General features: G+C 34.0%; 2 protein-coding genes and 1 pseudogene across 14 annotated transcripts; 1 reads left to right on the forward strand and 2 right to left on the reverse strand.

The window, feature by feature from the left end:
• The first annotated feature begins 15,386 nt into the window (after positions 1-15,386).
• Positions 15,387-16,773, forward strand: LOC107940955 (signal recognition particle subunit SRP72-like; annotated as a pseudogene).
• Positions 16,774-16,828: 55 nt separating this feature from the next.
• On the reverse strand, positions 16,829-20,365 carry LOC107940965 (uncharacterized). Of its 12 annotated transcripts, XM_041113434.1 has the most exons (5): positions 20,049-20,248; positions 19,795-19,972; positions 19,620-19,665; positions 18,514-18,620; positions 16,829-17,906 (listed from the first exon to the last, which is right to left on the reverse strand). In XM_041113434.1, exon 5 carries the CDS (start codon positions 17,868-17,870, stop codon positions 16,938-16,940), a length of 933 nt encoding a protein of 310 aa, XP_040969368.1. In that variant the 5' UTR covers positions 17,871-17,906; positions 18,514-18,620; positions 19,620-19,665; positions 19,795-19,972; positions 20,049-20,248; the 3' UTR covers positions 16,829-16,937. The 12 variants fall into 12 exon arrangements, with proteins under 12 accessions (XP_040969368.1, XP_040969369.1, XP_016729919.1 ...); XM_041113435.1 differs by lacking the exon at positions 18,514-18,620 and having other exon boundaries at positions 19,795-19,949; positions 20,049-20,365; XM_016874430.2 differs by lacking the exon at positions 18,514-18,620 and having other exon boundaries at positions 20,049-20,259.
• Positions 20,366-20,925: 560 nt separating this feature from the next.
• On the reverse strand, positions 20,926-26,468 carry LOC107940966 (aromatic aminotransferase ISS1). Of its 2 annotated transcripts, none has more exons than XM_016874441.2 (10): positions 26,149-26,468; positions 25,840-25,928; positions 25,615-25,662; positions 24,751-24,879; positions 23,668-23,727; positions 23,004-23,160; positions 22,531-22,637; positions 22,285-22,343; positions 21,684-21,792; positions 20,926-21,567 (listed from the first exon to the last, which is right to left on the reverse strand). In XM_016874441.2, exons 2-10 carry the CDS (start codon positions 25,900-25,902, stop codon positions 21,115-21,117), a joined length of 1,185 nt encoding a protein of 394 aa, XP_016729930.1. In that variant the 5' UTR covers positions 25,903-25,928; positions 26,149-26,468; the 3' UTR covers positions 20,926-21,114. The 2 variants fall into 2 exon arrangements, with proteins under 2 accessions (XP_016729930.1, XP_016729929.1); XM_016874440.2 differs by having other exon boundaries at positions 26,038-26,318.
• Between the last annotated feature and the right edge of the window lie 842 nt (positions 26,469-27,310).

The following is a 27,310-nucleotide window of genomic DNA, read 5'->3' on the forward strand; positions in this document are numbered from 1 at the left end:
AGTAGGGATGAAATTATCATTTATTAAAAGCTTAGGGGGAAAATGGTAATAAACAGCTTGCACAAAAACAGTTTGGACAGCAGCAGTAGACTAACTTTGAAAAATCACCATAAATTATATAAATCGAATTAGAAGATGAAAAAAATATGGCATTAAATCTTATTGAGTCTAGTTTCTCATAGAAGAAATAGTGTAAGCAATAGATTTGTAAATTTTGAGATATAATGAATTTTGTGAGATAAGGTCAGAATGAATTCAGGTTCTCCTGTTCTGACTTTGAAAAATCATAAAAAATTTAAGAAAAACAATTATGGGATTAAATTTATATGTATAAAATCCTTAATGAGTCTATTTTTAAGATAAACAAACGAAAATATCATTTGAATTCTGTATGAAGAGATAACTAATTTTTAGTGAAGAAGGGTCAGAACTGTCGACAGCAGAACAGGGGTGACTTTAAAGAATAAACTGTACTTATTGGATAAACTAAAAATTCTGAAAATTTAATAGTAAGAAGATATATGAGTCTAATTTCAGGGAAAATTAACGGATTTTAATTTGGAGTTCCGTAGATCGATTTATAAATGAACTATAAATAATAGTTGAATTATAGAGAATGTTGCATATGAACATGAAATGTATTAAATTGATAATTAAATTTTTTTATTTAGATCCGGAAGATTCAAATAGGAAGCTAGATTGAGGAAAGGAAAAATTTCGGGATTAGTAGATTTTTATTATTTACAAACAAGTATCGAGGTAAGTTCATGTAACTTGAATTATATTCTTAAATGCTTGAAATGTATGTTTTTGATATGAATATGATTTGAATGTTCATTATATGAAAATTTATGAAACATTGATATATTTGATAAAAGGGGAAGAAATCCCGATTGAATGAAAGGAAAATTCGATAGATCTCTGAAAAGGAATTGACGGTAAAAAGGATCTAGCCCGGACTGGTGATCCTAACCTGATATAGCCCTCCCGAAGAATATGTGTAAAATGGATTTAGCCCGGACGGGTAATCCGAATTAGGGTCTGAATTTAGCCTGGACTGGTAATTCAGATCCAAGCTCATTAGAGTAATTGTCGTTGCAGGGGATTTAGCCTGGACTAGTAATTCCGACAATACTCTATGAGTTTATATTGCAGGGGATTTAGCCTGGACTGGTAATCCCGCTGCAAGGTTGAGGTTCGCGGGAGTGTGCTCTCTGAAATGGAAATGTGCGCATATGAATATGAATTGACGGACCCGGAATTGTACAATAAATGTGTACCTCTGAAAATCCATCGAAATTCCGATAAATTCAACGGGATAAATATGGAAAAATAACAAGAAAATGGAAATCATGGTATTGACGAGCTCATCAATCATGGTATATATTATTGATACATGGAAATTATTGTACTAACTTGAATGTTGAGTTTGTGCATGGTAGGGTAATAATGCATTGAATGGATATATTAATGTTTATTATATTGTATTGAAAATATTAGGTAAGTATAATTCTTGTTACATGAGTTTACTAAGCACAAAGTGCTTACCCCGTTTCCTTTTTCCCTGTTTTGTAGCGTTAAGAGCTCGAAGGTCGGATTTGGTCGGAGACACATAACACTGTCAACCTCAGGATTTCGGTATATAAAGAAACTTTATTTTGGAAATCAATGGCATGTATAAGCTAACAAAGTAAATGTTAACGTGAAATGAATGTAAAGTTAGCCATTAGTATGGTTAACAAACTTGGTTTTAGATATGTGATGACGTTATCTTATAAATATGCATGAATTTATCTTGAAAATATGTTGAATTGATTTGGTTGATGTGGATTGGTCTCGATTTAATATTGCAAGGAAGGTTAGATATTTATAAAGGGGCTATATTGAATATAAAAAAAAATTTAATTCGTAAACTCTGGTAATGCCTCGTACCCTATTCCGGCAATGAATACGGGTAGGGGTATTACATTTATTGGTATCAGAGCTACGGTTTAGCCAGTTCTAGGACCGATGTAGCAAATACGAGATTAGCTATACATGCCATTTAAATTATTATTGATAGTGTGATATCTCCTGACCATTTAAAATGTGTTTTTCTTATAGTAATGTGATCCGATCAAGCTCAATCTGAGGAAGCTGGGAGTCATGCTCCGGCTTCAGTACAAAGAGAAGAAACTAGCAGTAGAAGGCCCGAGACAGACGGTCGAGGGGAGGAGGCAAAAATAGCCTTCTTTCAAATGATGAATGAATGGTTTAATCAATACTTAAGAACTAACCCTGTAGTGCAGCAAGTTCAAGCTCCCCCTCCTGCTCCTCCACCGATTCCCGAGATCCCACAAGGTACAGGTACTGAATCTGTCAGAAAAGGGAAAGCTCTAGTAGATAAAATTTGAAAATATGAGGCCGAAGAATTTCGAGCAGCAATTGATGATGATTCCGAACGGGCTGAATTCTGGTTAGAAAACACTACTCGGGTTCTGGAGGAATTATCTTCTACACCAGAAGAATGTCTGAAATGTACCGTCTCACTGCTAAAAGACACGGCTTACCATTGGTGGAATACTAAAGCTTCAGTTGTTCCGAAAGAAGAAATTACATGGGAATTCTTTCAAACCGAGTTCAGAAAAAAATATATCAGCTAGAGGTTTCTCGATCAGAAAAGAAAAGAATTTCTTGAGTTGAAACAGGGTAACAGATCAGTATCTGAATATGAAAGAGAATTTGTTCGATTGAGTAAATATGCTCGAGAATGGGTACAGTCAGAAGCTGAAATGTGCAAACGATTCGAAGAAGGGTTAATTGAAGACATTAAACTACTGATCGGAATTCTTGAAATTCGAGAGTTTGTTACATTGGCAGAGAGAGCTTATAAAGCAGAAGAATTGAGCAAAGAAAAGAAACAGGCTGAGAGGGAAGCCCGAATTTTTAGTAAAAGACCGATGGGAAAATCCCAGTTTTCTGCTTCAAAGAAATTGAAGAAGTATCAGGATCGTTCTACTTCAGCCATTGGGTATTCGGGCAAAGAGCGAGGTTCTCAACGCACTAATCCAAGGCCTTCTACTCCATCAATGACCAGTGTTGGCAGTGTTGGCACTCCTAAACCGAAATGCCAGTACTGTAATTGTAACAGTCTAATTTTCAGTGGTATCGGGAATAGAGATTTGAGATCACCAAATCCGACGGGTGAGTTAAAAATTTAATAAATTAATACCTATGAGTCAAATGCGAATATAAAAGCATTTTTGAATTAGTGAATTTGGTGATTTAAAAGAATTAATTAGGTAAATTGGGTCGAGAATGAGGTATCGAGACCTCGACTTCATAAATCGAGCCATAAATATTTTTAGAAATATTTATGGAGTGTTGGTGAGGTAGTATTAAAATTTAGTCAGAAAATTTTGACGTTTGGGTGGTTAATTAAATAAAAATGACTAAATTGAAAAGGGTGTAAAAGTTGCTAGAAGGATTAAATAGCTCAATTGTCAAATGAGGAAGGACCTAAAGTGAAAATAGTCTTAAAGGAGATATTTTGGGCGGCAATAGCTGAGAAAAATCAGGAAATGGATGAAATAAGGGCAAAATTGGAAAATTGCCAAAATTGGCTAAATAAAAATGGGACTAAATTGGAATATCTAGAATTCTCTTCATTTCTCTTTATATTCATCAGCTGAAAAACAGCCATGGAGGAGGGTTCAAGATGGTTTTCATACTCTAGCTTCATATAAGTTTAATTCTTGCTTTCTCCTTGAAATTTTTATGTTTTTGTGACTTTTACAACTAGGTCCACTTGTTGAATTCATTAGTTTTTGATTCTATGAAAGAAATTGAAAGTTGCTATGAATATGTACTGGAAGTATATGATGATTTGGCATGGAATTAGAGCTTTAAATTATTTATATGCTGATTTTATTGAAAGAATTGAATAGAAAGTGAATGTTTGGGACCTAATTGTAAAAGAGTTTGAAGTTAGAGTTTCATATGGAAATTCTGAATTTCAATAGTTATGAAATAACTTATAATGTCTAGAAAAAGTATTAATTGATAAAATTATCTTAATTGAGGGGTTAATTGAGCAAGGATTGAATTGTATGAATTGTGAAATTTGGGGCAAAATGGAAATCAACATTTTGCATTAAAACTGTTTTAGACAGCAGCAGTAGTCTAACTTTGAAAAATCACCAAAAATTATAGAAATCTAATTAGAGGATGAATAAAATATGAAATTAAAGCTTATTGAGTCTAGTTTATTATAAAAGAAATTATGTAAGCAATGGAATTGTAAATCATGAGATACAATAACTTTTGTGAGACAAGGTCAGAATGATTTCGAGTTCCCCTGTTCTGTCTTTGGAAAATCATAAAAAATTGGATAAAATTAATTAGGGATTAAATTTATATTTTTAAAATCATAAATGAGTCTATTTTCAAGAAAAATAAACGAGGACATCATTCGAATCCTGTACAAGAAGATAATTAATTTTTAGTGAAGAAGGGTCGGAACTATCAGACAGCAGAACAGGGGAGACTTTAATGAATAAACTGTATTAATTGGCCCAACCAAAAATTATGAAATTTTTATGGTAAGAAGGTATATGAGTCTAGTTTCAGGAAAATTATAGGATATTAATTTGGAGTTCTGTAGCTCAAGATAAAAATAATTTAGTGACTATGACATAGATGGACAGCTTGAATATTCACATAAGTAGATAGTGAAAATTATGGATAATGTTACCTACAAGTGTGTTGTTTATACTAAGGATGTGGAATGGAGAGGAGGAGGAGGAAAAATATGTATGAATATTCAGCTAGCATGGCTAATTTGTATGTTTTAGGCTCAAGGACTAAATTGAATAAAAGTAAAACTTTATGGGTAATTTTGTAAAAATGTCTAAAATGACTAAATTGAAGGGAATGAATTGTTTTATTATCTAAATTAATAAATTGAATGAAATTATCAATTTAAGATTGGGTGAAATTTGGGAATATGGTAAATTACCAATATGCCCCTAAATCTTAGTATTTCTGCAATTTAGTCAGGTAGGTTCGTATATCCTGCATGAGCATGTAAATATGAAAATTTAAGTATTGTATCGTATTTTATATGATATTTTGAATTGAATATATGAAAAGAATGTTACATGAAACATGAAAATGAATACTAAATAATATAAATTAATTAAAATTATTCTGAAAATCTCGGTAATGCCTCGTATCCTATCCTGGTCTCAGGTACGGGTATGGGGTATTACATTTAATGGGACATATGACATTCGTGCCAGAGAAGATGCCTCAGCACCCGATGTTATTACTGGTACATTTTCTTTACTTGATACTGATATTACTGCATTGATTGATCCTGGTTCTACGCATTCATATATATGTGTTAAACTTGCAATTATTAAAAATTTATCTGTTAAACTTACTGAATTTGTGGTTAAAGTCTCGAACCCCCTGGGCCAGTCTGTGTTGGTGGATAAAATTTGTAAAAATTGTCCAATAATGGTAAGAGGTTATTGTTTCTCGGCTGATTTGATGTTACTGCCATTTGATGAATTTGACGTGATATTGGGCATGGATTGGTTAACCCAGCATGATGCGGTAGTAAATTGTAGACAAAAATATATTGTGCTAAAATGTCAGAATGATGAGTTGCTCCGGGTTAAATTTGATCAGACAGAGGGGTTATTTGATATGATTTCAGTAATGGCAGCACAGAGGTATGTCAAAAAAGGGTATGATGCTTACTTGGCTTATGTACTTGACACCAAAGTATCTGAGTCAAAAATACAGGCAGTTCCAGTGGTATGTGAATTTTCCGATATGTTTCCAGAGGAATTACCAGGATTGCCACCAGAAAGAGAAGTGGAATTTTCTATAGATTTGATTCCGGGAACTACTCCGATCTCCATAGCTCCGTATCGTATGGCTTCTACAGAATTAAAGGAGTTAAAGACACAGTTGCAAGAACTTGTTGACAAGGGTTTTGTCTGACCGAGTCATTAACCTTGGGGTGCTCCGATTCTGTTTGTGAAAAAGAAAGACGGGTCTTTGAGATTGTGCATCGACTAACGACAGCTTAATAAAGTAACCATAAAGAATAAGTACCCGTTACCCCAAATTGATGATTTATTTGATCAGCTGAAAGATGCTACTGTGTTTTCAAAGATTGATCTTCGATCAGGTTATTATCAATTATGGGTAAAGGAGTCAGATGTGCCAAAAACAGCCTTTAGAACCAGGTACGGGCATTATGAGTTTCTCGTTATGCCGTTTGGGCTAACTAATGCACCTGCAGTATTCTTGGATTTGATGAACCAGAAATTCAGACCGTACTTAGACAGATTTGTAGTAGTATTCATTGATGATATTTTGGTTTATTCTCGGGATGAAGAAGAATATGCAGAACATTTGAGAATTGTGTTGCAAATTCTACGAGAGAAGCAGTTATATGCTAAATTCAGTAAATGTGAATTTTGGCTTCGAGAAGTGGGTTTTCTTGGACACATTGTATCTGCCGAAGGCATCAGGGTAGATCCAAGTAAAATATCAGTTATTGTCAATTGGAATCCGCCGAAGAATGTATCTGAAGTTAGAAGTTTCTTGGGTTTAGCTGGTTATTATCGGAGATTTGTACAGGGATTCTCTATGATAGCTTCTCCAATGACTCGATTATTGCAGAAAGATGTAAAGTTCGAATGGACTGATGAATGTCAACAAAGTTTCAACCGATTGAAAAACCTATTAACGAAAGTACCTGTGTTAGTGCAGCCTGAACCGGGTAAGGAATTTGTTACTTACAGTAATGCCTCATTAAATGGTTTAGGTTGTGTTTTGATGCAAGAAGGTAAAGTAATAGCCTATGCTTCAAGACAACTTAAACCACATGAAAGAAACTACCCAGTACATGATCTTGAATTAGCTGCTATTGTATTTGCGCTGAAGATATGGTGGCATTACTTGTACGGTGAGAAATGTCATATTTATACTGATCATAAAAGCTTGAAATATTTGATGACACAGAAGGATTTGAATTTGAGACAGCGCAGGTGGCTTGAACTGATAAAGGACTATGATTTGATTATTGATTACCATCCGGGTAAGGCTAATGTTGTAGCTGATGCTTTGAGCCATAAATTTCTGTTTGCTTTACGAGTTATGAATACCCGGTTATCATTGACTGATGATGGTTCAATCCTAGCAGAATTAAGAGCTAAACCGACATTTTTACAGCAAATATGTGAAGCTCAGAAGAATGATGAGAAGTTACAAGTTAAACGGGCACAGTGTGAGTCAGGTAATGATTCTGAATTTTAGATTAGTTCTGATGGTTGTTTATTATTCAGAGGTAGGGTATGTGTACCTCAGAATTCAGAGCTCATACAGAAGATTCTACGTGAGGCTCACATCGGTATTATGTCTGTACATCCGGGGAGTAATAAAATGTATAATGATCTGAAAAAGATGTACTTGTGGTCGGGAATGAAACGTGATATCTCTGAGTTTGTATCAAGGTGTTTAATATGTCAACAAGTTAAAGCTGAACATCAGGTACCTTCGGGGTTACTTCAGCCAATTACTATACCAGAATGGAAATGGGAAAGAATCACTATAGATTTTTTATCAGGGCTACCTTTGTCTCCGAGGAAAAAAGATGCTATTTGGGTGATTGTTGACCGATTAACAAAGTCAGCTCACTTTATTCCGGTACGTATGGATTATTCTTTAGATAAACTAGCTGAACTGTACATATCTGAGATTGTTAGGCTACATGGAGTGCCTGTCTCCATTATATCAGATAGAGATCTCTGATTTACGTTTCGTTTCTGTGACAAATTGCAAGAAGCCTTGGGTACTCAGTTGTATTTCAGCACTGCATTTCATCCTCAGACAGATGGTCAATCTGAGCGTGTAATTCAAGTATTGGAAGATATGCTCCGATGTTGTATACTAGAGTTTGAAGGTAATTGGGAGAGGTATCTACTTTTGATTGAATTTGCTTACAATAACAGTTATCAGTCTATTATTAAAATGGCTCCGTATGAAGCTTTGTATGGTAGAAAATGTAGAACACCGTTATATTGGACAGAGCTTAGTGAAAGGAAGATACATGGGGTTGATTTGATCAGGGAAACAGAAGAAAAAGTAAAGGTTATTCGGGATAGTCTAAAAGCAGCTTCCGATCGTCAAAAATCATATGCCGACCTTAAACGAAAAGAGATTGAATTTCAAGTCGGTGACAAGGTATTTCTGAAAGTGTCTCCTTGGAAGAAAGTCCTCCGATTCGGTCGAAAGGATAAACTGAGTCCAAGATTTATCGGGCCTTAAGAAATCATAGAAAGAATTGGACCGGTCGCTTATCGATTGGCATTACCACCGGAACTTGATAGAATCCATAATGTTTTTCATGTATCTATGTTACGACGATATCGATCAGATCCTTCACATGTTATTTCTCCGACAGAAGTAGAGATTCAACCGGATATGACTTACAGTGAAGAACCGGTCAAGATATTGGTACGGGAGACAAAAGAGCTTAGAAATAAAAAGATAAATTTGGTGAAAGTATTGTGGCAAAAGCACGGGATTGAGGAAGCGACATGGGAACCAGAGGAGGCAATGAGGAAACAATACCCAAACCTCTTTACTGGTAAGATTTTCGAGGACGAAAATCCTTAAAGGGGGGAGAGTTGTAATGGCCTAAATTTAAGGTTATCGGAACAATGGTTTCGTAACCATAGATCCGTTTTAAAGAGAAATTTATTTCAATATTTTTGCTTGAAAATTGATATGATAGGAAAATCATATGAAAATATTGATAGAAATATTTTACCGATTTAGTGATTAGATAGAAAAAGAAATTATTAAAGAAATTGAGTAAAAATAAGGTATCAAGACCTCTATCTCATAAAACAGAGTCAAAAATAATTTTATAAATATTTATGAAATGTTATTAATGTGGTATTAAAATTTTGTTAGGAAATTTTAATGTTTGGGTAGTCAATTAAATGAAAAGGACTAAATTGTAATAGGTGTAAAAGTTGCTAGAATGATTAAATAGCTTAAGAGTCTAATGAGAAAGGATTTAAAAGGCAATTAGACCTAAAAGTTATTTGGGCTGGACGGCAAGGGTATGAAATCAGCAGAAAAATTGATAAATTAAGGGTATAATTGGAATATTGCAAAATTAACTAAATAAAGCTAGGACTAAATAGGAAATATCTAGATTTCTCTTCATTTCTCTTCAATTACAGCAGCTAAAAACGCCATAGGAAGGTTCTCTAAGCTGGTATTTCATAATTTTTGCACCAAGTGTGTTAATCCTTACCTTTTTCTTGTAATTTTTGTGTTTCTAAGACTTTTACAACTAGGTCCTACTATTAAATTCATTAGTTTTTGATTTCATGGATGAAATTGAAAGTCACCATGGTTGAGTGCTGTAAGTTTATGATGAAATAGAATGAAATTAAAGCTTTAATTTGTTTATGAGATGATTTTATTAGGTAATTTCAATAGAAATTGATTTTTAGGACCTAATTGTGAAAATGCTTGGAATTAAAGTCTATTGCTGAAATTATGATTCCTAAAGGTTGTAAACTAGTTTAAGGTGATAGAATAAAATGTTAATTGAGAAAAATCAGCTCAATTGAGAGGGTAATTGAGTAGGGACGAAATTATCATTTATTAAAAGCTTAGGGGGAAAATGGTAATAAACAGCTTGCACAAAAACAGTTTGGACAGCAGCAGTAGACTAACTTTGAAAAATCACCATAAATTGTAGAAATCGAATTAGAAGATGAAAAAAATATGGAATTAAAGCTTATTGAGTCTAGTTTCTCATAGAAGAAATAGTGTAAGCAATAGATTTGTAAATTTTGAAATATAATGAATTTTGTGAGATAAGGTCAGAATGAATTCAGGTTCCCCTGTTCTGACTTTTAAAAATCATAAAAAATTGAAGAAAAACAATTATGGGCTTAAATTTATATGTATAAAATCCTTAATGAGTCTATTTTTAAGAGAAATAAACGAGAACATTATTTGAATTCTGTATGAAGAGATAACTAATTTTTAGTGAAGAAGGGTCAGAACTGTCGACAGTAGAACAGGGGTGACTTTAAGGAATAAAATGTACTTATTGGATAAACCAAAAATTCTGAAATTTTTTTGGTAAGAAGATATATGAGTCTAATTTCAGGAAAAATTAACGGATCTTAATTTGGAGTTCCTAGCTCGATTTATAAATAATTTAGTTACTATGACTCAAGTAGACAGCTTTGAATGAACTATAAATAATAGTTGAATTATAGAGAATGTTGCATATGAACATGAAATGTATTAAATTGATAATTAAATTTATTTATTTAGATCCGGAAGATTCAAATAGGAAGCTAGATCGAGGAAAGGAAAAATTTCGGGATTAGTAGATTTTTATTGTTTACAAACAAGTATCGAGGTAAGTTCATGTAACTTGAATTATATTCTTAAATGCTTGAAATGTATGTTTTTGATATGAATATGATTTGAATGTTCATTATATGAAAATTTATGAAACATTGATATATTTGATAAAAGGGGAAGAAATCCCGGTTGAATGAAAGGAAAATTCGATGGATCTCTGAAAAGGAATTGACGGTAAAAAGGATCTAGCCCGGACGGGTGATCCTAACCTGATATAGCCCTCCCGAAGAATATGTGTAAAATGGATTTAGCCCGGACGGGTAATCCGAATTAGGGTCTGAATTTAGCCTGGACTGGTAATTCAGATCCAAGCTCATTAGAGTAATTGTCGTTGCAGGGGATTTAGCCTGGACTAGTAATTCCGACAATACTCTATGAGTTTATATTGCAGGGGATTTAGCCTGGACTGGTAATCCCGCTGCAAGGTTGAGGTTCGCGGGAGTGTGCTCTCTGAAATGGAAATGTGCGCACATGAATATGAATTGACGGACCCGGAATTGTACAATAAATGTGTACCTCTGAAAATCCATCAAAATTCCGATAAATTTAACGGGATAAATATGGAAAAATAACAAGAAAATAGAAATCATGGTATTGACGAGCTCATCAATCATGGTATATATTATTGATACATGGAAATTATTGATACATCAATCATGGTATATATATTATTGATACATGGAAATTATTGTACTAACTTGAATGTTGAGTTTGTGCATGTTAGGGTAATAATGCATTGAATGGATATATGAATGTTTATTATATTGTATTGAAAATATTAGGTAAGTATAATTCTTGTTACATGAGCTTACTAAGCACAAAGTGCTTACCCCGTTTCCTTTTTCCCTGTTTTGTAGTGTTAAGAGCTCGGAGGTCGGATTTGGTCGGAGACACATCACACTGTCAACCTCAGGATTTCGGTATATAAAGAAACTTTATTTTGGAAATCAATGGCATGTATAAGCTAACAAAGTAAATGTTAACGTGAAATGAATGTAAAGTTAGCCATTAGTATGGTTAACAAACCTGGTTTTAGATATGTGATGACGTTATCTTATAAATATGCATGAATTTATCTTGAAAATATGTTGAATTGATTTGGTTGATGTGGATTGGTCTCGATTTAATATTGCAAGGAAGGTTAGCTATTTATAAAGGGGCTATATTGAATATAAAAAAAAAATTTAATTCGTAAACTCTGGTAATTCCTCGTACCCTATTCCGGCAATGAATACGGGTAGGGGTATTACAATGAACATTCAAATCATATTCACATCAATAACATACAATCTCGAGCATTTAAGAATATAATTCAAGTTACACGAACTTACCTTGATACTTGTTCGTGTACAAAAATCTACTAATCCTGAACTTTTTCCTTTCCTCGATCTAGCTTCGTATTTGAATCTTCTGGATCTAAATAAATAAATTTAATTATCAATTTAATACATTTCATGTTCATATGCAACATTCTCTATAATTCAACTATTATTATTTATAGTTTATTCAAAGCTGTCTATTTGAGTCATAGTCACTAAATTATTTATAAATCGAGCTACAGAACTTCAAATTAAGATCCGTTAATTTTTCCTGAAATTAGACTCATATATCTTCTTACCATAAAATTTTCAGAATTTTTGGTTTAGCCAATAAGTACAGTTTATTCTTTAAAGTCACCCATGTTCTGCTGTTTAACAGTTCTGACCCTTCTTCACTAAAAATTAATTATCTCTTCATACAGGATTCAAATGATGTTCTTGTTTGTTTCTCTTAAAAATAGACTCATTCTGGATTTTAGACATATAAATTTAAGCCCCTAATTATTTTTCCTCAAATTTTTATGATTTTTCAAAGTCAGAACAGGGGAACCCGAATTCATTCTGACCTTGTCTCACAAAATTTATTATATCTCAAAATTTACAAATCCATTGCTTACACTATTTCTTCTATGATAAACTAGATTCAATAAGCTTTAATTCCATATTTTTAGACTCAATAAGCTTTAATTCCATATTTTTTTCATCTTCTAATTCGATTTTTAAAATTTATGGTGATTTTTCAAAATTAGTCTACTGCTGCTGTCCAAACTGTTTTTGTGCAAGCTGTTTGTTACCATTTTCCCCCTAAGCTTTTAATAAATGATAATTTCGTCCCTACTCAATTAGCCTCTCAATTGAACTGATTTTTCTCAATTAATATTTTATTCTATCACCTTAAACTAGTTTACAACCTTTAGGAATCAGAATTTCAGCAATAGACTTTAATTCCAAGCATTTTCACAATTAGGCCCTAAAAATCAATTTCTATTGAAATTACCTAATAAAATCATCTCATAAACAAATTAAAGCTTTAATTTCATTCTATTTCATCATAAACTTACAGCACTCAACCATGGTGACTTTCAATTTCATCCATGAAATCAAAAACTAATGAATTTAATAGTAGGACCTAGTTGTAAAAGTCTTAGAAACACAAAAATTACAAGAAAAAGGCAAGGATTAACTCACTTGGTGCAAAAATTATGAAATACCAGCTTAGAGAACCCTCCTATGGCGTTTTTAGCTGCTGGAATTGAAGAGAAATGAAGAGAAATCTAGATATTTCCTATTTAGTCCTAGCTTCATTTAGTTAATTTTCAATATTCCAATTTTGCCCTTAATTTATCAATTTTCCTACTGATTTCACCCTTGCCGTCCAGCCATAATAAATTTTGGGTCTAATTGTCTTTTAAATCCTTTCTCATTAGACTCTTAAGCTATTTAATCATTCCAGCAACTTTTACATCTATTACAATTTAGTTCTTTTCACTTAATTGACTACCCAAACATTAAAATTTCCTAACGAAATTTTAATACCGCACTAATAACATTTCATAAATATTTATAAAAATATTTTCAACTCGGTTTTACAAGATAGAGGTCCCGATACCTTGTTTTTACCTAATTTCTTCAATAATTTCTTTTTCTAACTAACCACTAAATCGGTAAAATTTTTCTATCAATATTTTCATACGATTTTCCTATCATATCAATTTTCATGCAAAAATATTGAAATAAATTTCTCTTTAAATCGGATTTGTGGTTACGAAACTACTATTCCGATAACCTTGAATTTAGGCCATTACAGTTTGGTATCTCATGTGTTAATTATATTCACGATATTTCTTGTATATTTGCTACTTCGTGCTTGCCCATTTTTATATGTCATTACATCAATTATTCTCCATGCATTATTGTAATCGGATTACATTTTTTTAGGTTAGCCATATTTAATTATTAGTTTGCTAGTTGATCGTATCTCATATATCTGTTATCCCATATCATCATTCTCCATTTAGTTTATGAAATGTGGTTTTATAAAATCAGAATTTTTATGAACAATTTCATCTTATTTCAAATCGAATTAATACGTTTTAAGTTAGTTTTATAATCATTCATTCAAAAACTCTTTAAAACGAAGACGAGATTTGATATTTGACAATTCGCGGAATCGTGCCCTAACGTGCTGGGTTGCAATTTCGCGTTTGCTCAAAATAATCGAATATCATTTCAAAATTTCACTCATGTCTTTTAAAAATCCCTTAAACGAAGGCGATGTGCGATATTTGGCAATTCGCGGAATCGTACCCTAACGTGTTGAGTTGCAATTTCGCGTTTGCTCAAAATAATCAAATATCCCTTCAAAATTTCACTCAGGTCTTCTAAAAATCCTTTAAAACGAAGGCAATACTCAGTGTTTGACAATTCGGGAATCATGCCCTATCGTGCTGGGTTGTGATTTCTCGTTTGCTCAAAACAATCGAATATTCCTTTAGGTTTTCACTCATGTTTATTAAAAACCTTTCAAAACAAAGGATGTTCGAGGTTTGGCGATTTGAGAATCGTGCCCTATCGTGCTGGGTTGCGCTTTTTCATTTGTTCTAAACGATCGAAGATCCCTTCGGAATTTCACTCATGTTTTCTAAAAACCCTTTAAAACGAAAGAAATATTCAATGTTTGACAATTCGGGGAATAGTACCCTATCGTGCTGGGTTGCAATTTCCCGTTTGTTCAAAATAATCGAATATCTCTTCGGAGTTTCACTCGTATTTTCTAAGGTGAGGCAATGTCCAATGTTTGGAAATTCGAGGAATCGTGCCCTACTGTGTTGGGTTTTCTGTTTTTCGTTGGACCAAATAGTTGGGTATCCTTTTGTAATTTTTGAATTATAAATTTTCGGACGTCGAAACAAGAAGATTTTTGGCAACCAACTCGGGTTATTCAAATGTTATTAAAAAAGAACCACATTTCAAAAACATTTTTAATTTTAGACATGAGGACAGTATTTAATCGATTTGGTTCCAATTTTTGGCGTAGTGAGGGTGCTAATCCTTCTTCATACGTAACCGACTCCTGAGCCCGTTTTCTCATGTTTTCGTAGACCAGAATCGTTGTTTTAGTAAACCAAAATGTTTTATTAAAATAACCAAATTTTTAGGTGATCCGATCACACCAAAACAAAAAAATCAGTGGCGACTCCATATTTCTATTTTTCAAAAGTCGATCCTCGTCCGTTTTTTTCATTAAACCTTAAAATTTTAAATAAAAGGGTGGTTTCGACAATCGTCACTGGTTTCGAGCCAGGAAACTTGGGTAAGTATTGCAGAATCAGTAAGCTCCTATTGGATTATATGGTGTATCTTCTTTTTCTTTGCCCTGCAATGCTTTCCCCAAGGCATTGATAAAATAAGGCATCAAGATACCTGCATTGAAGCCAAGAACTTCGTCCATGATGAGTCCAATTTTAAACGTCATCAGAGGGTTGTTTGGGATTAACTATAAATGCTATCAAGATTCGGAGTAATAATACAAAAATAGGCCTACAAATATGAGAGCTATGACGTTAAAAAATATATTAGTAAACATGTTTAGCTATAATGATACCAATAATGATGATAAAAGCAGTAAAAATATCACAAGGTTATTTTAAGATGGGTTCATTTTTGTTAATCTACTTACACAGATATTATAATCCGAAATGCGGCTGATAAACCATCACTTGCAGTGGCAGTGAACAACCTTACTGCAGCGGAAGGTCCAAAAGATATATCTAATAGCTTAAAGAAGCTTGAGAAAAAATCAAAGAAGTTTCAGCTGGAACATGCAATTAATTGACTTGAAACTAACAAAGAGAGATAATACATGCAAATCCTGTTCTTCTTCTTCATGCAAACAAGATGGATCAGGTTTTCTATTTTGGGGTTCTGCATTTCTCACTTTTGATCTTTTGTTCTTTATTTGAGAATATAGACAGCTCGCTAATGAATTTGATGGTTCTCTTTATTTCTTCTGTTTGCTAGTGAAATTCTACAGGCTCGGAAACTTGTTGCTGTTTTGCCAGAGCTGTTTCCTGACAGCGTGCTGCCTGTACTAGCAAGAATAAACAACGCAGAGAAAGCCGAAGAAATGTTAGGTGAGCTAGCTAGGAAATTTCATTAAAAGAAGATCATCCTCTTAGCAGGGGCACAGATTGCTGCTGCTGGCCACCGTCAAATTGCGGCTGAATCTCTTTCTAAGCTGCCTGATATCCAGCACATGATCACCACTGTTTCTCTCAAAAGAGCGCTGGAGACAAAAATGGTGCAGCTGCTGTGCTTAACTACGCAATCAAATGGTGGAAAACTGCCATGACTGAAGACGAGCAGCTCAATGTTATAATGTAAGAGGCATGGCAAGGAAGAGGATGTTGCATACCTATTCAAGGAGCTTGTAAAAAGTCATGGAAGCATTAGTCGGACTAATAACTACAGTTGCTCGTGTGAATATTGACAAGGAATATAGGAAGCAACTGAAGCCGTTGCCAGGTTTGAAGGGGGTTGATGTCGATGTTTAGGAGAAAACTTCTGTGGCAAAACATGTTGAAGGAGAGCACCTCATGGTGGGCTAGCTGAAGCGCAAGTGGAAGGAAAGACTAAGGACAGATCAAAGAAACGGAGGAAGTGAAAGCCAAGGTATCCCAACTGGTTTGACCCGGCAAATCTTGGTCCTCCACCCGATCCTGAAAGATGGCTCCCAAAGAGAAAGGTCAAGTTACAGCCCGAAAGAAAGAATAAGAGAGCAGCTCAGGTTAGATCTCAACGTGCAGTAGCTAGGGATAAGAGTTAAGCTAGTACCTCAGCTAACAATTCTAATAGTTTTAACTTGAAATCAAACATGGCTAGTGGTTCCAAAGGAGTTCCACAGAATACTGAGCCATCCAAACCTCAATCTAAATCATCAAGAAATAAATCAAGAAAACAATTAGGAGGAAGAAACAATTTTGGGGACGAGTTCTGATTTTTTTTACATTTAACAATATATGTACTTCATTGATCTTGACAGACGTCCAACATAATTATAAACATGCAATAGCCTCTTCAATGCCGTTTAATAAATATTTGGTGGAAAATAAATAACAAATATGGCAAAAGTGCAATGACTAATGAGGTTCCAACTTAAGATCATCTATAAAATTCAATATGACCTGCAATCTCCCTACATAACATCTTTGCTTCACTAGCTAATTTTATGCTCTTAGAAATTGCAAGCCCTGTTTGCTTGTGTGTGGATGAAGGTTCATATGTCTTGGCATCCTCTTCCTTGCCCAGTGATAAGGCCTCCCTAGCAGGAATTACGTTTCCCCACCAAAATTCCCGCAGAATGCCATGAATAAGATCCCAATAATTACGTTCCCTAAGCACGCGGAATATCGTACTTCCATTTTGTGTCCAGCAATACAAATCAACCCATTCTCGGTCCATTATCTCCATTTGACCCTGAACCTGAGGCATGTAATAGAATGGCATGGTTGACCATGGCAGAGCAGTCTCGGGTTTGCCTTTGTTGTAAGGACACTTCACTTCCAGGATGCCACCTCCAGGAAAGCAACCAAGAAGACCGTCCGGCGATGCACCAAGCCAGTCAAACTTCTCCTTTGAATGGATAGCAAATCCTAAAGAGCTAACCTCACGACCTGTGATACTTCTGTACCTCTCAATAGCAGCTACTTCATTGAGCACACCCCACTCCATAGCACACCTTTTAGAAGATTCGAGAACTTGTGTTTCCGATGCGAAAACTTTTTCGTGCCAGAGTTCAGAGCGGCGCTTTCCTTTCCAAAAACCCAAAGCAGTACTGAAGGTGCTTGTGGTCAGCTTGTTCCTACGAAGGGCAAACCATTCATCTGAGCGTTGAGGTGCATCAAATGGTGTAAGGTTCACAGCCAGAACTATTGATGTTGGGGCATGGACAGTAAGTGAAGTGTTTCGAGAGAAATGTGTAGTGCTGGTGGAAAGGGTTCTTTGACATCCATTTCTCCACCTTCTGCTCATGGACCAGGGAACCATAGCTTTACAGTGAACAGCACGAAACCTAGTCATGTTGCAATTGCTCATTGTGAAGGAACTAAAACTGTAGATAGCTGCTTTATTCTGACATAAGATCCAATAAAATCAATACAAATTTTAGACAGATTTCAGTTTCAGGACCAAATGAGAAAAAATAATTAGATAAGAGTCCCTACATCAAGGTCTGTTTATTGTAAATATAGATGTAAATGAAAAGCATACAAAAAATCCATGTAAAAAACTTGTTCTAAAATGGTGAGGGTTAAGTTTGGTTACAAATCCATGGTACAACAAACACTTCTAATGAAGTTTCAAACCGAATTCTTTTCTTGCAAGTTGTGATTAATATACAATATATTTTAGAACGAGTTAAGGTGGTAAAAGTAACATGGAGGCCCTTGTAGTAGGAGTCTAATTGCATTTTACCACCTCTACTAAAAAAATGGGCAAATTAGTCCCTATACGTTAAATCGAAGAGTAAATTGATCCTTTCTGTTAAATTAGAAAGGTAGATGTAAAATAAATATTTATCTTCAAACATACACATATACACACAATGTCCAAACAAATAGATCCTTATCATTAAAATAAAATAGAAAACGAAATTTTAAATAATATTAGACATATGTATTTCTAAAAATAGAACTATAAGTGCAACATGTTTTCATACTTGTGAACATTGCCAGTATACCTGCTTTAATACATTATTTGCTTCTGAAGTATGTTCAATTATGACTTGAAATCATTGGCGTAGGCATGCACACAATGCCACACTAGATATTTCAATCCGTGTAACCACTGACCAACAAGATTAGGCAATTTATATATTAAACTATCTCACAATGAAAACAAATTTGACACATTATGTGGCTGTCATATTCATAGCAAAGGAATTGCAGAAGCAATCAATTCCATATCATATCAAGAGCCATCTCAATTCTACACTTTGATACAGAGTATAATTTTTTAAAAAAATTTAAAAATTTAAAAGTTGCTTATTTCTCTTTTGTACTCAACCAAAACCGCACTTGAAAATTCCTAATCTATGAACTTCTTCACTGCATCCAATTTTAATTCAATAAACACTACCGCCGACAAAATTAGCAACTACTTTTTCATTTAATTTTGAAACAACCCTTAAATAGACTAGTGCACATATCGATTAAAAAAGTGTAGTTGTAGCTCAATTCAAGAGAGACTCAATAGTTCTCAACATGATGCCTTTGGCAAATCATTACATAGATAGTTCAAAACCTAATTCCTTTAGGCTAAATAGAGACAACACAACATGACATACAAGATAAAACTCTAATAGCCCGAAGCATTAAAAAAACGTATAAACTAACCATGTCATTCCAATCAGCATGGTAGACCTCACCATAGGAACTCACTCACAAGAAAATAAAATTTAATAAAGAATTAGAAACTTCCAAGAAAAGTCGAAAGTTCTTGCAAAGCAAGCATTAGAATACCTCACTGCATTTAAACTCCTAAGGTGTTCATGAAAAATAATTGGAGCTCTTGAATATTGAAAAAACGGAGAGAATTCCAAAATCATAAATGCAATATACAAGAGTGGCGCCTAGGAGGACTGAAGGTTCAACTAAAAAATCGACTGAAGGTTCAACAAGCTAATTGAAAGATTTCAGTTCATTTTCAAAACATGCACAAGTTAAAAGTAAAAACTAAAACTGGAGAACATGTTTTGGAATAGAACTAACTGTAAGAACAAGGAAGTATGTAGCTCTAATATAACAAGAGAGCCAAAAAGCAATCAAGTGACTAGCAGTAACTTACCTTACTAGTTTTGATACAGAGTATGAGAATTATTCAAAGTGCTAACCTGAATAACAATAACAATGTTAGAGAATCTCCAAAATGGTTGACAAATAAACATTAAAACCTTATTTCGCTAAACAAAAAATAGCCCTAATTAAGAAAATTATACTTGAAATTGAAACCCTAAATTTACCAAATCAAATCCATTTTAAGATTTATAATTGATGGTATAAGAAGAATAACTGCGAAGGTAGCCTTTCGAACACTCTTTTGAACAATGCGAATATCAACTGCCGCGGGAGGGCATTTAATCTCGTGTATGTGAGCTACTGAGATCCTCCCCATTCGCTAAAAAGAAAGAATATTCAAACCTTGAAAAAGAATAGACAAACTTAAAAGGTTACCGATTAAATCAATTCCTCAGACTGAAAATTGGTCGACTGATACCTCAATTATGAGCCTGCGGCGGTGATGGGTGGCGAGAGGGTGGTGGTAGGAGGAGCCTTAGAGCGGTCGTTACAGGAAAGGAAAGAACGGGTTCCTTTTCCTTCTTTTAAAAACATTTCATCGTATAACTTTTCCATACTATATCCAATAAAAGCGAAGTCACCATCCTGATAATTTTCTAAATTTCCCGTATACTCACATGCATAATGATAACTTGCGGCGAGATTAGGAGTCAGTTTATTTTTTAATTAAAAAATTACTTTTAAATTGCAACTGTTGCATGAGGCTCAGTTTAATTTATTATTTTCAGAGCAGAAAGACCTTGATTCTAATGTGTTAAAATGCTTATATGCTATTCAAGGTTGGAAAATGAATTTAAAATTTTGATAAAATATGTTTAACAATGCTCAATTTATATTTTCTTATTCTAGAAATAATATTGACATCAACCAAATTAAAAAATTTAATTTTATTTATAAAAATCATCAATACCTGTAAAATAAAAGCAAGTTAATTTTAACATGGTTATCTTTTAAAAGAACTAAAACGAAGTTGAGTGATTAAACATACTCATTAGTATAAGTCTTTACATGTTGAGTTTAAGTCAGATTTATGTATATGATAATTGTTGGTTGCTTTTGAAAGAGAATGATTTCTCATCTTCTAATCCAGAATTTATTGAGGTGAACATATATATATATATAGTTATTGAATCTGACTTGACTTCAACCATATATCGAATTTAGTCAATCAATCGAATTGAGTGACGGTATCAAGTGAGTTTTATATCTCAACATCTATATCCCTTTTTCTCATATCTTCGAGCCGTCGTCTCCTTTATAACAAAATACAATAACGGATGTACACAATCAAAATATGTTAAAAAGTAATTGCATGTATTAAATATCAATGTAAGGAAATTTATACATGCATCTATGGAAGTGCTTTTTCCAATATACAGAGCTGAAACTGCAGCTCCAATTCTGAGCAACTTAGAATGTTCAATTATTCAAAGAAAACGGGGGCACAAATTCTGTATATTCAAATCAATGTAAAATTACAGATTTTACTGCACCAATCCATGTTTTACCAATTCTTCTAATCCTGTCTTCAGCCTCTGTGCAGCTGCTCTACAGTCATTTTCCATGAGCCCACCAAAGGAAATCCTCAAATGCCCCGGGGACCCACATGCACTCCCTGGGATCACAACCACCCCATGCCTGTGAGCAAGCCAGTGAACCACCTTTACATCATCCATGCATTTCTCTGGTAGCGTCGCCCATAAGTAAATTGCGCCTTCTCCACCCTGCACAGCACCTTCACCCAATGGTGACAGTGCTTCTATAACTATTTCTCGATTCTTCACGAGATCTTTGACTTGTTCGCGAACCCATTCAGGTCCCACTTCTAATGAGTGAAGAGCTAGTCGCTGAGAAATTAACGAAGCGCAGATTGGTATGTTGTCTTGAACCTTGAGAAGTTGAGTTGCAAGGCCCTCCACTTCTGTGGGGTATGCAATCTACATGCATATTCATACACGCTTAGATGGATGGATACAAATATTTGATGGCAGACTATGAAGAATGTAACAGATACAAGATAAAAAAATTTGACAAACCAATCTAAGTCACTTACATATCCAACGCGCCATCCCATCATTCCATAGGCTTTGGAGAAAGAAAAGATGTTGACTATGTGATCTCCTTCCACGCACGAGTGTTTCAGACCATCATACATAAAATACCTGCGTATGGGTTGTTACAGACAATATATACAGAATTACAGGTTTCCACACTGCGGACTCTGGGAAATAATCTACAAGCCTTGATTATCAAAATGCAAACAAAATTCATTATTATATAAACTGCTATTGTATCCTGTACCCATAGGAAGGTATTGTCCCCAAGATAAGACTGCAAGCATATTTTCATTTCAAAGTTGTTTAAGCTAAAAGTGACATTACTCTAGCAGTAGAAAACAGAATTTTAAAGTAGGTTTGCTTAATCTAGTATGACGCAATATCTTATTGTCGTGCTACATGTCATTTAAATGTTCAGCAGTGAGGGGAATAGTTCCTTACACTTATCATAAGAAACCTAAATCCTTAAAGAGCCTCAAAGTCCTCTAGTTCAATTATCGGAATTCAACACCTTAATCAGGATACAAGGCCTTGGTGAAACAAAACAAAGGATCTATCACATGGAATGCATCCATAACAGAAACAGGAGACACTTACTCGTATGTATTATCTACAACCAGCCAGCAACCAGCATTTTTGCATATATCTGAGATCCTCTATTAAGAGAAAAAGAAAGGAGAAAAGAATTAAGAATCATAAAATGAAACAAGAAATAGAACCAGTTACTCCAAAAAGCATGACTAACAGAAGGAAGCTGCATATGTGTATGCATGTTTGCACACCCACTTACGCTGCCACATGAAAACAGACACAAACACAGTGAGTAGAGACCAAGTGAGAGACCTTAAGTAGCGGCTCAGGAATGTAGGTTCCAGATGGGTTGCCAGGATTAACAACAGTAACAAGCTTTGGGACAGGCTTGGTTTCCAGCAATGTCCTTTCCAACCAGTCTGAAAATTAAGACAATACTGATAAATCATCTAAAACAGTAATATTCCTGGTCCAAATTATAACACATCATGTGCTTTGTTATGCATGTAAACCTTTTGCCCTTATATTACTTAATTGTTGTAATGGTCACATAAGCTCTTCAATCGAAATCAACAAATTTTGTAACTACAAACATACATACAATAAACAGGACCAGAACAACGGCAAACCCATGGAACATAGGCTCTAACTTGTGCTCTCTTTTCTCAAGACAAATAAAACTAACAACAGCAAATCCAGGGTCTTACTCCACCCCTAAAATCAATGAAGCAGCTTTGATAAACAATTAAAGGGCTATCTAGTGAAAAGCTTATCATGACTTGTACCTGCATCTGGATAAAGAGTCTTTGGATAACCAGGACCTACTAATATCTTAGTGACACCTGTCATCTGGAAGGACATGTAGGAATTGAAATAGTATGGAGCAAACATGACAACCGAGTCCCCCGCATCACACAGTGTTAGAACAAGATTCACAAATGCCTGTTACAAAGACCAAAAAAAAGGATAGTTTGAGAAGTCCTGAGAGATAATTCATACATTTGACTAATAAAAAGAAACATAGCTTTACATTTTACATTTTAAATCAGCAATAGAATGAAATTTTTATCCATTGTGAAATGGAGGCACAGATCATGCATACAAGTTTATTATTGCAAACCCATCACTAGTTTTTATTCAAAAGGCTTAACCTATTCCACCAAGGATGCAACCAAAATTAGTTTTTATTGCAGAATCTCGTAAGAATAAGCAGCTTGCCAAATTTTATTCAAAAGTTATAACATTGACTTAAAAGCAGGATGTAACAAGCTAAATAGCAGATTGAGCTATATTGCTTTCCTCGAACTTCAAACAATTGTTCGTAACATCCAATTTGATCTCGAATCTGACCTTCCAAAGTGATACCGTGTACATATCACCTACTAGGTCAGAATTTCTCTCTCTATACCTTCAATACAACAAACAAACTAGAAGGCACTACAGCTTTACCTGATTTGCTCCTGCAGTGACCATCACCGAAGACCTCTGCAAATTGTTCTCCTGACGTAACTGCATAAAAATACAGGGAATCATTTTAGGGCATGCTTTTACTACCTTTTGGCTAAGATGAACACGGGTCTATAAATTTCTACATCACGTTAATACCATAGTTGTTAACAATATATAAGAACTAGGTGTATACGATGATACTGACCACAAAAACATTACTAAGAGTCTAGGCCAACATTTGAAAGCAATATGGGGGTAGTTGAAGAGGAAACTTGTGCAAAACAGGGCCATTGATGAAAATAACAACAAAAAAGGACAATTATGGCCAATTGAAATAATTGGGTCAATGCTTGATAGTCTTGAAAAGAATGACAGGTCAGGAAAATGAACCAAAGAAACAAGACATTGTTCACAGATTGTAAAGACCTGGGCAAGTTGACAAAGACTCAACACATATCTAACAAGACAAGGCCAATAAGCACAACTGGAGTTTTTAATATATCAGAGAGAAATTTAGGGCAGAGAACAAAATCCAAACATATAAATACAGAAAGATTAAACAATGATAAAAAGTCATCTTTATTGTGGCTTGCTTTTTAGGGCAATGTGTTCAAATCCAACCAGATTTTAATAAATACCTATAAAAAAAAAAATCATCTTTGAGCTTTGTCTCACTCTCCAAGAACTCATTGTCTAATTTATTTCCCATACATTTCACAATATGCATCCAACTGTAAACATCACAGTCATGTTAAGTTAAAAAATATTATAATGATACACATAAAAGCAATGCAAAAATCATAAACTTGGGCTGTCCAGAGGCTAATTCGACAACTAGAATGAAGCTCGGTTTGGCCATCAATCCAAGCCTACCAACCAAATTTACAGCCCCTATGAGCTTTTCCAAAGTCTGGAGAGAGGGCTAAGTATCAACCTAGTGCACATGACACGCACTGCCATAACTGTCTGTTGGTACATACAATGGCGGCAAGAAGCTCAGTCTACAGTGTCATGAAATTCTTCCACGGTTCGATAACAACCAAGAAAACCACAATTTTATGACAAATTCTTTAGAAACTATACCTTTCTTATCAATGCTTCTCTAAGTTCAGGAAGACCTTCATCAGCACCATAACAACTAACTGAAGACTCCTCTACAAGTGCTTTAACCTTATCCAATGCCTGTTTGGGTGGTTTCCAGTAAACCACTCCCTACAATTATTTCAATGAAAGTTAGAAAGGTAGCACAATTAGCAGAACAGAATTTCCAGAAACAAATGAAACTCAACCAAATGCAACTATGGACAAGTTAATATAATAACAAATGCAATCGAATCAAAGCTATAAAATTATCTAAATGAAAAAGTCCAGAAGTGAACCTAAAAGCATAAGCTGATTTTAAACTGCAGGCGCTTTCTATGTTACCCAGACTTGGAAGTGAGTGTTGGCCATGAATATGTGTCCAATACAGGTATGTTCAACTTATGTCCAAATATGTGTCAATGACCGAACTGACAAGTATATATTTTGTATTATAATAGAAAAGTAAATATTTTGCCGAAAAGTCTAGCCTTCACAAACCCAAATTTGAAAAGACTAAGATTATTAACAATACAAATGAGATAAAGAAAGAAGAAAGGAAGCATTTTACTAAAACCTGCAGCCAAACAAATCGTATAGCTCAAGGTTAAAAAGCTGATTTCAGTTTCCAAAGTCTTGTTCATTGTTATTTAACACCCACGCAATCCCCCCCTCCCCCTCCTCCCCAAAAAAAATATATATATATACCAGAGAAACTTTTTTATAAAAAAAATCCCATTTCTCATTTTTCAATACCACCACCATCCTCAAAACCGAAACAACACAACATGTTAAATGCACTAACATTGATTACAAGAGGGTTTTTTCAATAAGACACAAAAGACATTGGTAAAAGAAAAGGCAAACCTGAGCGAGTGACACAGCATTTTTCGCTCCTCGGATCAATTGCTGTATCTGCAACAACACCAACGACCCTCTCAACATCATAAAAAATACCGGAAAAAACTCTTTCAAAACACTTCACCGCCATACAAAACCAGTATAACATTAAAACTACAGGGATTGAGGCAGAAACCAGATTTATTGGGAAAATAAACGAAGAAAACCCAGATTTGAAAATTGAAAGAATACCTGAACCATGATTGGCATTTCAGTCTCCACAATCCTTCTGGCAAGCATTCCATAAGAACCCATCTTCTGAAAACTCTTCTTTCCTCCCACTAAACAATCAAAACCCACCAAAATTAAGTCTTCGAAATTGGGAACAAAAACATAAAAAAAGTTTGACCCTTTCAAAGAAATTAGCAAATAAAAGGTGCTTTTTTTTACAGGTGCAAGGTTGAATCAGGCACAAACTCAACAACCCCACGGCAACTAGTTATCTAAGACATTATTATATTAGTGATAAAGTTGCAAATATTTAGAGAGAAAAAGGCCAACCAAGTCGCTTCTGAATCACTCTTGAGAAGGAGAAAAAGACAAAAAGCCTAGAGGAAAAACGCTTTTCTTTCTTTGGTTTGGTTACTTCTCCGCTTCTCCTACTAATACTAAGCTGCTTTTGTGCGTTTCTTGACTTCTGCTTTTGTCTCTCTCACTGTTTTCACACTCTAACCAAACCAAACCAAACCAAAAATAAATAAATTCATTTTACTCTTCGGTTAAAATAAATTTTTTTTTAACTTTCTTTGAAGCTTCCCTCAAACATGCAATCACTTAAAACTATTTCCCATGTTCTAATGTTAACGACGTGAAATCATTGTGATAGATTTCTTTCTTTTTTTTTTTCTGGGTTTTTATTGCTGTTGGAATCTCCACGAAGTACGTACTATTATTATAATAATTTATTGCCTATTTGTTAACCGCATATAGGATAAAATGGAACCTGACTTTATAAAAATAAATTAAGCTTATTATTCGGATTAAATTATTTCAAAGTAACATGACCAAAAATATTTATCATCCTAAGAAACGTTTCCAATTGAGATTCCTTTTTACGTGCAAATGAGTCGGCGGCATTATTCGCTAATCTAAACTACTCCTATGCTTAACTTTCCTGTGATTACACATTTTATTTGTCTCTAAAAAATTCATATCTTTTCACATTAAATTTAATAATGTTCCTCTATAAATACTATTCTCCAACACTAATTCAAGAGACAATAAAGCATGAGCAAAGCGAAAAATAATTATAATTTGACGGATATTTATATAAAGTTTAAATTAACATTTGAAAAAGTAAAATTTATTAATTTATTATTTGTACCGATTATTTAAGTTTTTTTTACTAAATTATTATTTAAATGTTATTTTGTGTTAATTTACTAAATTAAATTAAAAATATTATCAAATATTTTTTACCAAATAATATTTAGATACTATTTTTATATTAATTTATCAAATTAATCTAAAAATATTATCAATTTTGATATAAAAAAATTATAAACCATGTAAAAGAAATCAAGCTACAAAACTTTAGAAAACTTCGGGGGCAAACACAAATTGTTATGTTTTTTAAATTTAATTATAATATTAAAATTAAAAATTTTAAAGGACTAAAATAAATATTTTAAAATTTAGGGGAGCGGGCCTACCAGCTCCTTTA

Source organism: Gossypium hirsutum, chromosome A05 (assembly GCF_007990345.1).
Source record: "Gossypium hirsutum isolate 1008001.06 chromosome A05, Gossypium_hirsutum_v2.1, whole genome shotgun sequence".
Taxonomy (NCBI): Eukaryota; Viridiplantae; Streptophyta; class Magnoliopsida; order Malvales; family Malvaceae; genus Gossypium; species Gossypium hirsutum.